The following is a 10,613-nucleotide window of genomic DNA, read 5'->3' as shown; positions in this document are numbered from 1 at the left end:
GCTGCAAAGCCAGGTACCACCGGGTAATCCTTCTATTAGTGTCTTTCATGCGGTTTAGCCACTGCAGTGCCTTGTGGTCAGTCTGCAAGATAACCTATCTTCCAAGAAGGTAGTACTTGAAGGAATCAAGTGCCCATTCTCCACTGTGGCATTGCGTTCTTCCCAGGGTAACAGCTTGCGACTGATGTAGGCTACAGGATGCTGGCCCTCCAGTGAGTCCTGTAGAAGCACTGCTCCAACACCTCTTTCAGAAGCATCTGTTTGTAGTACAAAATCCTTTCCAAAATTGAGACAATGGAGAACTGGTTTCTCACTCAGAGATTGCTGGATGTCTTAAAAGCTGTAACAGCTTCTGGATTCCACTGAACCTGGTTTGGGCATCGTGAACTTGTCAAATCCGTCAAGGCAGCCGCTCTAGCAGAAAAGTTTGCAATAAAGCGATTGTAGAAGCCGGCCATCCCAAGGAAGAATCTCAGCTGCTTTTTGGTCTGTGGAAGAGGAGCAGATGAAATAGCTCTGACTTTATCTACTTGTGGCTTTATAACCCCACCTCCAACTGTGAAACCAAGGTATTGAGTCTCCATCTTGACCAGGGAACACTTCGCTGGGTTAACTGTGAGACCAGCTGAATTCAGTCGGTCCAAAACTGTCCTCAGATGTGTCAGGTGTTCTTTCCAGGTTCCACTGTAAATGACAAAGTCATCAAGCTATGCACTGGTATAATCAGCAAGACCATACAGTACCTGGTCCATCAGTCTTTGGAAAGTGGCAATGGCTTTCTCAAACAGCCCCCATGAAGTGCAGAAAGCTGTTAGCAACCATCATTGAGCCTTCACTGAGAACAACCTGCCAACAGTCCTTAGAGAGGTCAATGGTGGATAAATATTTAGCTTTTCCCAGACGCTCCATAGGTTCATCCACTCGTGGTGTAGGGTGAGAATCAAACTTTGAAACAGAGTTCAGATACCTAAACTCAATACAAAACCTTATAGCGCCATCCTTTTTGGGAACCAGCACAACTGGACTGCACCACTAACTTTTTGAGGACCGAATGATTCCCAGGGACAGCATGATGTCCACTTCCTTCTTCAAAGCTCCCAGGAGACGTTCAGGTACCCTGTAACTCATGCGTCTGACTGACGCCTTCTCTTTCAGGACAATATTATGTTCCACCAAAGTCGTCTGGCCTGGATTTTCTCTGAATATATCTGAAATAATGAGAGTTTTTACCTCATGGCGTTGATCGTCAGTGAGATGGCTCAGATCCACGCCGGAGGCAGACTGAGATGGCAGGTATTGATCTGTTTCTTCATCTTCTCCCACATCCTGGATGAATAGGACATCTGCTCCTTTTTCAGGTCGTGGAACCCGCTCTTTAATCAGATTTACATGCAATATTAAAGTCTGATAAAACAAAGAACATGGAAATAAGAAAGCAAAGTAGGATGGTTTTATAGAATTCAGCATAAAATTGAAGATATTAGGAAAGCCGAAAGGAACAGGAAAGAGGGAATAATCATTTCAAGACTTAGAATTTGACATTATGGACTAAGTGAGACATTATTCATGATAGGAAAACATTTATCAGGTAGATGTGACTATGGATTTGGATTTTCTCTAAACACAAAATGCCAGTACATTTCAAACCAAACAGGACCCTCAGACAGAGGCTGGTCCATCCTAAGGACAAAACCCCCAAACCTAAGATGAACAGAGTGGTGTATGCAGTTCAGTGCAGTGAGGAATGTTCTGATCTTTATATTGGAGAAACCAAACAACCTCTCCACAGACGCATGGCTCAACACAGGAGAGCTACCTCCTCAGGACAAGACTCTGCTGTCCACCTACACCTTAAGGACAAAGGACACTCTGTGAGGCAGTGGTGGAGAAAGTACTCATACAATGTACTTAAGTAAAAGTACAAATACACAGACAAAAATTTACTCAAGTAAAAGTCAAAGTACCACTTTATTATTTTACTTAAGTAAAAGTAAGAAAGTACAAGCTTTTAAAACTACTTAAGTATTAAAAGTAAAAGTACTTGCCAAGCATAATACCTAACGGCTTATATAATGTCATTAAGTGTACCTATCGTATTTAGTTTTAACTGTAACTGTTACATGGAGATTATTTTAATGGCGCTAACATTTATTTAATAACCAGGACGTGAAGGAGTTTAGCGTCAACTTATATGTAACATTCATGGCGGGAGACGTGATCACGACCGCAGTATTCACTGTTACTTGCAAGTTCATGCTAGCTTATAACAATATACAGTAATCGTATTTATTTACTGCAGTCGAGTTCAACAAAAAGCTTGCTAAGATTACATAAAACTTCACTAACACAAATTATTTTAACATCGATAGCATTTAGCAACTTAACTTACTTCTATATGTTTTTTCAAATTTGATGGTGAATTTTTGAAAGATAGAATTTCATGCTTTCGGGAGAGGCAAAGGCGGCATTGGAATCTCCAGGCAGCGTTTTTTGACCCAGTTATTTCAAAGAAATCTTTTAAATAAGGCCATGGGTGGGGCAGGTCTTCTGGAGGATGACTATCCTTGGACTCCATTCTGGGAGTTAATGATTCTGCAGGTCCTGCGTACTGTGCTGCTCTTCTTGAGGGAGGGCCTAATGGTTATTTCCCGCTTTGGATTGGTTCAGCGGACTGATTCTGCTCTTGCCATTGGATACTTTCAAACTAACGAACAAATCAAAAAACCGAAATGCGTCTTGGATGTAACGAGTAACGAAACGCTGTATAGAAATGTAGTGAAGTAAAAAGTACAGATACTTACTGTTAAATGTAGTGGAGTAAAAGTAGAAAGTATCCATTATTAAATATACTTAAGTAAAGTACAGATACACGGAAATTGTACTTAAGTACAGTAACAAAGTACTTGTACTTTATTACTTCCCACCACTGCTGTGAGGACCAAAATGTTCACATTTTGGACAAAGAAAACAGATGGTTTGAGGGATGGGTGAAGGAAGCCATTTACGTAAAGCGAGAAAAAACAACTTTAAACAGAGGAGGACTCAGGTTTCATCTTTCAAAAACTTACAACACAGCTATAAGTTTGATTCCTGCTAAGTTTCACCCTAATTCACACCTCCATGCATGTAACCACAATATTCCTCCTGTGAGCCAGGCAAACAATGAGCCTAACGACTCTCCATTGTGAGGGGCGATCAGTTGCAGGTTCCTAAATTCCAACGAGACCTCGCCAGCACGTCTATGAAGCTTGGAACTCCACACTACTCCAGACATTTTGAATTGAGGACGCTTCCTGGATAGGAAGTGAAATGTCTTCAGCTTCAGAATAGAAGTCCAGCTGTTTTATTGTTTAATCTTTTTTGGAAGAAGAAGACATGTTTTTTACATTACTATAAAGAAACGGAAAGGATAGATATTTCATTCTAGATGCATCTACAATACAGAATTATATCAACCAATATCTTAACTATGTTCGACTATACAGAGGTGCTTAAAAAATACAACTTAGGTTGGAAAAGCTTTCATTGGTATCAGTAGGGAAAACAGTTAGTGATGGCATTTCAGTGCATACGGAAGAAAATATCAATTCTGTTAGCTTTGCAGTGGATTGAAAAGGTCAGTCCATTAAAATCTCTAATTTGTTCAGATTCCAGTTCTTCCTTGGCCTATTTGCACCATAGGCAATAATAATTAAGACCAGTATTACGGAATAAAAGGGAACAATAAGGAGAGAAATAAAGGAGAGGTGGCAAAAGGAATGGGAAGAGTCATTTATTTGATAGGGGTTGTGTGTTTTCTTTTCTTTGTACTTGCTTTGAGATCGACTTTAGATTCACACGCCTCTCCAGTAGGTGGCGGTAATGCGCGTTCATGTTGTTTTCCAACCATCATTAACATTCACAGAAGAAGAAAAAGCCATGGCTTGTTGGTGACTGATTATGGATGAAGTTTAGTGATGGTTGTTTAGCAGACGCCTGTGCGTCACACAGAGGAAGCATGGAGCTCGCAGAGAGCAGTGCACCGTCCTCCTGCAGAGAGCTGCTCTGCTGCCTGGAGGACTGTCACCGCTGCCTCCTCAGAGGATCACCTCCTGCACTGAGCGCCGCTCAGGTGGCAGAGCTGCTCTTCTCCGGCGTTTGTGGACAGGTTCCTGGAGGGCAGGCAGAGCAAAGCGCTGACGCGGTGTGGGAGCTGACAGGCTTCAGTGTGAGCCTGCTGGGGAAGATCTGCTGCTGGGTGTCTGCTCAGAGTCTGCACGGAGACAGCTGGGCGGCCATCCTCAGGCTGCTGCTTGAACACATGGACGTCATGGCCCAGCTTGTAAGCTCAGGGGAAACCCGTCACGGACACCCGGGAAGGTGGAATCAGTTAACCAAGAACCCGCTTTGTCCTGCAGGTGCACCACTTCCGGGCCGAGGACCAGCTGATCTCACATCTGGCTGCAAAGACCGCATCCGAGTGCGTTTTCTACCTGCTCAGCACATCTGTGAGTAAATGCCATGAAAGGATCCCTGGTGCTGTTAGACCAGAAACAAGCCGGGGAAGTTAGACCTACGAGGGCTCCTATACGTCCTTACCTTCACAGGTGTTCAGTGTCATGACCTTTTTATGCCAACTAACAATATACAAATAAATCTATGTTCTGGTAAATGCGATGACAGATTTCCTTATGCACGTCTAGTTGCTAAATTTAGAGCAATCTCTTCAGAATGTGCAACAGCTATGAAAATTAAGAAATATCACACACACACACACACACACACACACACACACACACACACACACACACATACAAAGTTAGAAAGTAGGGAGGCTATTGAAAACTGCATTTACACTCAAAGCAGGTGTTCATCAGCTGGCCAGAAGTTGAAGGCTACTGCCTTAAAAAGTCCCAATCTGTGCATAAATCAGTTTTTTATGGCCTTTCCTGACCGGCATTAACGCGACTCTCTGAAGGTGTAGGATGATCAAGTTTTCTGTCTTGGAATGTTGCAGGATTGTTGAGCTCCATGAGCAAGGCCAATCACAGCACTCCATCCCTACAGCGATGGGACACGATGTCTCCTCCCACGTCATGAATTAGCTTTTTTTGGGCTTTTAGATGGTGACTAATGGTTTTAAACTTCTGATCAGCTGATGTTGACATGCAGTTCTAAATAATTGGCCTCCTCCATCTGTTTCGTCGTTGGCTCCTGTTTCTTCTTTTTTGCCTTTTGGAGAGAAACCTCCAACTTAGTCATGATTCAGCAGCAGGAAATGTTAATACCTGTAAATCTGAGGTCTCCTGATGTTGATCAGCTGTGTATTTTAAAGTGAAACTGTGTATAATACCTCCTCAGGGAACAGTGAGTCCTGCTTGGCAGTGGACGTGTGTGCAGGCTTTCAGCAGCTCTCCTCCTGCTCCTGAACTGGATGCCTGCCTCTGGTCACTCACCGAGGTCCTCAAAAAGCTTCTCAGACAGTCCCATCCAGGTACTTCCTGTTTGTTTCTGGATATCCTAGCAGGCAGCAGTGGCAGTTTTTGTTGGGGGGGGGGGGGGGGGGGTTGTATTGAACACTTCACTCATGCATACAGAGCTGATGGATGGTCACTGATTTAGAGAAATTGATATCATTTAGTTCCCTTAAATTTTCTTTTGTGTTTATCTAAGAAAGATCCCAGAAGTAAACTCCTGTACATTACATCAGATTTGAAATGGATTTATTGAGCTGTACCTTCTGTCTCTTTGTTTCTGCGTCTAACATTCTGCGTGTTTTCCCCAGTGCTCCTCGGAGAACTCGTGGCAACATTTGACTGCAGCCTGATTGCTCTTTGTTGCAAGTTGCTTCCTGCCGACGGAACAGAGGTCTCCTTCAGCGGCCGCTGGGGAACCACGGTTTGCCTCCTGTTGGACCTGCTGGAGGTGCTGACTATGGCGGCTGTCACGCGTGGGGGCGGGGTCCCCCTGAGAAGCCAGAGAATACCTGGACTCCACTCGGCAGCCCTCCTGACGATTGTCAGCAGCCGCTCTGAGTACTTTGTCAAAAAGCGAATCCTGCTGCTCCTCAAGAGATTTCTGCTTCAGAAGCTTGGAGACGACTGGTCCCTGGAGGGGGTGTTGTCTACGGCACGGGAGCGCAGGGGTCCCAGTGCCGATGGGCGTGCGCTGGCTCAGAGCGTCTTGAAGGCGGTGGCTGACAACTGGCTGCAGAGTGTTCAGGTGGAGCATGCTGTTTTCTTTGGAGGGGCCCGACGCAGGCAGCAAAACGAAGGCCTGAAACCAGACGGGACGCTGCTGAGGGCAGTCAGCCTGGTTCTTCTCAAGTCTGTAGAGCTTCACTTCCAAACAGCTGCTGCAGGTCAGAGTTCAATTCTGTGACAACGTGCTTTTGCTGGTAGTCATAAGTCTGGATGGTGGTTTGTTAGTTAACGCTGTTGGATCACAGCTAATATTTTAGTTTTTAGAGTTAAAATGTCTGCTAGGGTATTCCTGCATGGAGTTGTAGGTTCTCAAGGTGCACACAAGGATTCTCTCAGGGTCCTCCAATACCCCTCCCACGCTCCATAAATGGGCATGTTTAGTTAATTGGAATCTAAATTTCCCTTCAGTATCAATGTGTGGCTCTGTGTTTGTGTATGCTGCAGTTGCTTATCTCATTTATCAATGAGATGACATTAAAATGGGAAATCTTTAAAGAAGAAATGTAGAAGTTAATTCTTATGTATTATGTAAAATAGAAATACATTTTATTATTTTTGATACACTGACTTGAGGACAAGAATAGATCTCTACTGAATGTAGCTGTAGTTTTCCAACCTCTTGCACAAAATACGATCCCATAAATTACTGTGATGTTGGCTTGCCTGCTCAGGTAGAGCCTGCAGTCAGCTGCTTGTATTCACACCGTAGTTTGAAACAGCTTTTCCTTAAAGCTGCAGTAGGTAACTTTTGTAAAAAATAAACTTTTTACATATTTGTTAAAACTAGCGCTATGCCCTGACCGTAAAGTATGAGATGAATAATCTGTGAAAAAAATCCAGCCCCACAGGCTCCTCCCAGTGGTCCTACTACCATCTGCAGAAATGCACCGCTCCCAGTCAGAAACAACCAATCAGAGCCAGGAGGACTGTCTGGCTCTGATTGGTTGTTAGCAGTGTCTATCACTCTTTTGTGCACTGCTCACACCCCCTTCTCCACACAGCCCTACCACCATTCTAACTCCAGATTACTGCTGGACACCAGCTGTGTGGAGAAATGGTGGAGAAACAACCAGCTTTACAGGAAAACTGCTGATTTCTGGAGTGACACCTGCTCAGAAAACAGACAGGTAAACATGGGAGCAGCATGGCAGGCTCCGCTGTGGGGGAGGAGCTGTGGAGGGAGAGGGCAAGGTGTGCTTGTTTCTGTTTTCAGGCTAAGTCCAGGGTTTTCTCAGAATCCCAACTGCGGCTTTAAAACGAGTGAGTGCTGCTGCTTTATTTTCCAAATGATAACTTTTCCTTTTTTTTTTTTGAGACTAGAAATATTTCTAACCACCTAAGAGAAGTAACATACAGCACTTTGAATTGTCTTGTTACCGAAAATTGCTTTAAAAATAAACTAGCCCTGCCTTCTTGTAAGTCAATGAAACGCGTAGCAGCCTTCTTTCAGCCAGCTGAAAGGCAGTGTGCAGCATTGGGTGGGAGAGAGGCAGCGTTTCATCTCTCTGTGCTACATACTACAAGCAGGTTCAAAGTGTTGACACCATGCCTGGTGAAAGTGTAATCATCTTTGAATGAAGGATCATCTTTGAAATTCTGAATTTAAAACCCGTAGCTCTAAGAACATATAGCATATGTCTCCTGCTTTAATTGATAGAATAAAACATGGAATTGACAGGTCAGATATGTAAAGAAAACTGTAAGTAGCTATTGACCAGGAATGGCTTGATCAATACATCTTTAGGTGTTTTTTACCTTGTATGTAACATACAGTAAGTCTGAAGTGAGGAGATAGGCCAGATGGAGGGTTTTATTTCCCTGGGATGAAAATCATTTGTATAATTTGGGAACTGTAACCCTGTTATTTCTGTGTTCCCTGCAGGAGTGGACAGTAGAATGGAGGTTAACTCATATCTAGGCAGTCTGTGGACCTTCTTGAGGCGGTGCAATGCCTCTCAGGTTGAAGTCACTCACCCCTGCAGCTGGATCAGCCTGCTGTTTGGAGAACAGGATGATGACCTGATGGAGGCAGCCAGTGCATTCCTCTCCATATTCCTCAGCTACAGGTAAAACACTTGATAGCTGGACAAGTCATTAACTTGTGTTTAACTGCTTTCTGATGAAATGGATTTAGTTGAATTGATAAAAGAGCGCGTAGCCACAGAACGTGGGGAGAATCTCCACTAGAGACCTTCCAACTCCATCACTGAAAATACCTAATTCACCATCAAATGTTTGATTCAGTGCTTGTTACGATTTCACAGCTGCAGTTCACCTCTGGTCCAAATAATCAACAAAAGTACAAATCCAGAGGAAGGTTGTAATAGATGTCTAAATGGTGTATGGTTATGCCCAAAATGATTTATACCGGTCGGCAGATTTAGATTTAAAATAAGTTTCACTCAACCAAGAAGTTTGTTTCTGACTGGAAATGAGATGGGCGTCTCTCAAAACACGACACAATGGAAAAGGATATCAGCTGAAAAAGAAGCATCTGTATTCATGGTTTATCAAAGGAGACAGATCATGCTTTTCAGTTCCCCTTTTCACATTGAAATCATTCAGTTGTGGTCTGCAACGCTTTGGTCTGAATTCCTCGTTAAGTTACCGTCCCGCTCACCTTTTTATCCCTGTTCTGAGGTGCGTCTAAGAGCAACTTGTTTTGGTGCTGTGTCTTTAAACCTAAAGGAGGCACTTCACACCTAATCACACTCTAGTTCACAGAGCGTTCTGTTCTAAAACTACTAGGCAAAATTAAGATAAAAAAAAGGTAAGGAGCTATGTACACACAAAATAAAAAAGGACAAAATAAAATGGCTGAAAACTGTCATCAGACTGAATCTTGGCTCACTGCAGAACCAAGTTAGAGAACCAAAGTTCATCTTAAACAATGTGGAATGAGATCAAATTAGCTTGATTAATTGACAACACCCTTTGCATGTGTTCAATCCATTCACAATGCAAATCCTGAATTAGTTTGATGATGAGGTCCAAGTCTTTGAGGTGGAATACGTCCTTACATCACCTGACCTGAGTCTCCACTATCAGATCCAGGTCAGGACCCTGTCAGGACCATTATACAACTCAAACATTACTTCCAGTAATATTCTATTCACAGCCAGGGTGTGAATAGTTTTGGGTATAACTGTTATCTACAAGTGTTGCAGCGCTCTAATAAAAATATAATAATAATAAACTGCTGAAAGCTGAAAGACACAATGAAACTACAACAAGTGTGAAAATGTAAGTGGGTTGGGATTACGTGATGTTTGTAGTGGAGGTAGTTTTCTGGTGCAGTCTTTTTTTACTCTTCTTCTCTTCTTTCAGACAATGTTCAGGGCTGGAGGATTTTTCCATCCTGGAGGAAGCGTGTGCATCAGGATGCAACCCTCACTGCCACTTTGTGCTCCTGCTGCAGAGCCTCTCCTTCGATCACAGCATCCTCCTTGACTTCCTCATCTCCTCTGAAACCTGCTTCCTGGAGTACTTTGTTCGCTACCTGAAGTACCTCCAGGCCGACTGGCTGGGCTTTACTGCCGCGTGTGGACACAGGACCGTGCCTCTCGCTGACTCCCATGGTTCTGAGCCCGGCGAAGGCCTCCGGCCTGGCGGCTCTGCTCCAACATTGGAAGAGTCCAGCTTGGGTGTAGGGCTTCGAATTGTAGAGTACGATAGTTCGGATGAGTCCGGTGAGGAAACCCCTGACCCAAACAAACAGTCTGAATCCCCAACAGCAGTAATGGGTGATGTTAGCTCCGAGCTGAAAACCAAACCCAGTACATCAGTGGTACAAAGTGACCAGGAGTGTCCGACTGCAGCAGCTCTGTTGGAGCAAGGGGCTTGTGATACGCTGTGTAGGGTGGTCTCCTGTCTGTCAGAGCTCAGAGCGGTGGTGACCAGGCTGCAGACTAAGAAACTCTTCCCGTACAACCCTTCATCGCTTCTGAAGCTTCTAGCACACATAGAAAACTATCATCAGAGGTCGCCGCCTGCACTTTCACAAAAATAAACTTTTTTAATTGGAAAAAATAACTGTCTTTGAAAACTTTATTAGCCTACCAGAGTAAAATATTTCCAACTCAAGGTATTACTGTCACCAAACACCCCTTCTATAATTTTAGAACATATTAAAAAAGGAACCGGTCTAAATGCTAAACTCACACGTACAAATACACACAACCATATTCCATCTAAAAACACACCTTTAGTTCTTCACAAAACTGTTTTCTCGTTTCTATCTAAAATAATGAAATTTTGCTTTAAATGTTAAAGTTTATGAAGGCACAATTAGTAAAAGACTGATGACTTGTTTGGAAAGGTTGAACTAGAAAGCCTCTCCCTTCTAAAAGGAAACTGGCAGCATGGATCAGATTAGTAAATTACCTCTGAGTGAACCAGAAGACTGGAACAATGCACATCTAACTGTTATTA

General features: G+C 43.4%; 1 protein-coding gene across 1 annotated transcript; it reads left to right on the top strand.

Moving 5' to 3' along the window:
- The first annotated feature begins 3,878 nt into the window (after positions 1 to 3,878).
- lins1 (lines homolog 1) lies at positions 3,879 to 10,202 on the top strand. Its single transcript, XM_012861635.3, has 6 exons — positions 3,879 to 4,321; positions 4,398 to 4,487; positions 5,341 to 5,473; positions 5,765 to 6,340; positions 8,065 to 8,248; positions 9,510 to 10,202. Exons 1-6 carry the CDS (start codon positions 3,944 to 3,946, stop codon positions 10,189 to 10,191), a joined length of 2,043 nt encoding a protein of 680 aa, XP_012717089.2. The 5' UTR covers positions 3,879 to 3,943; the 3' UTR covers positions 10,192 to 10,202.
- The last annotated feature ends 411 nt before the right edge of the window (positions 10,203 to 10,613 follow it).

This window comes from Fundulus heteroclitus, chromosome 4 (assembly GCF_011125445.2).
Source record: "Fundulus heteroclitus isolate FHET01 chromosome 4, MU-UCD_Fhet_4.1, whole genome shotgun sequence".
NCBI classification, from domain to species: Eukaryota; Metazoa; Chordata; class Actinopteri; order Cyprinodontiformes; family Fundulidae; genus Fundulus; species Fundulus heteroclitus.
This window is presented reverse-complemented; position numbering and strand designations above follow the sequence as displayed.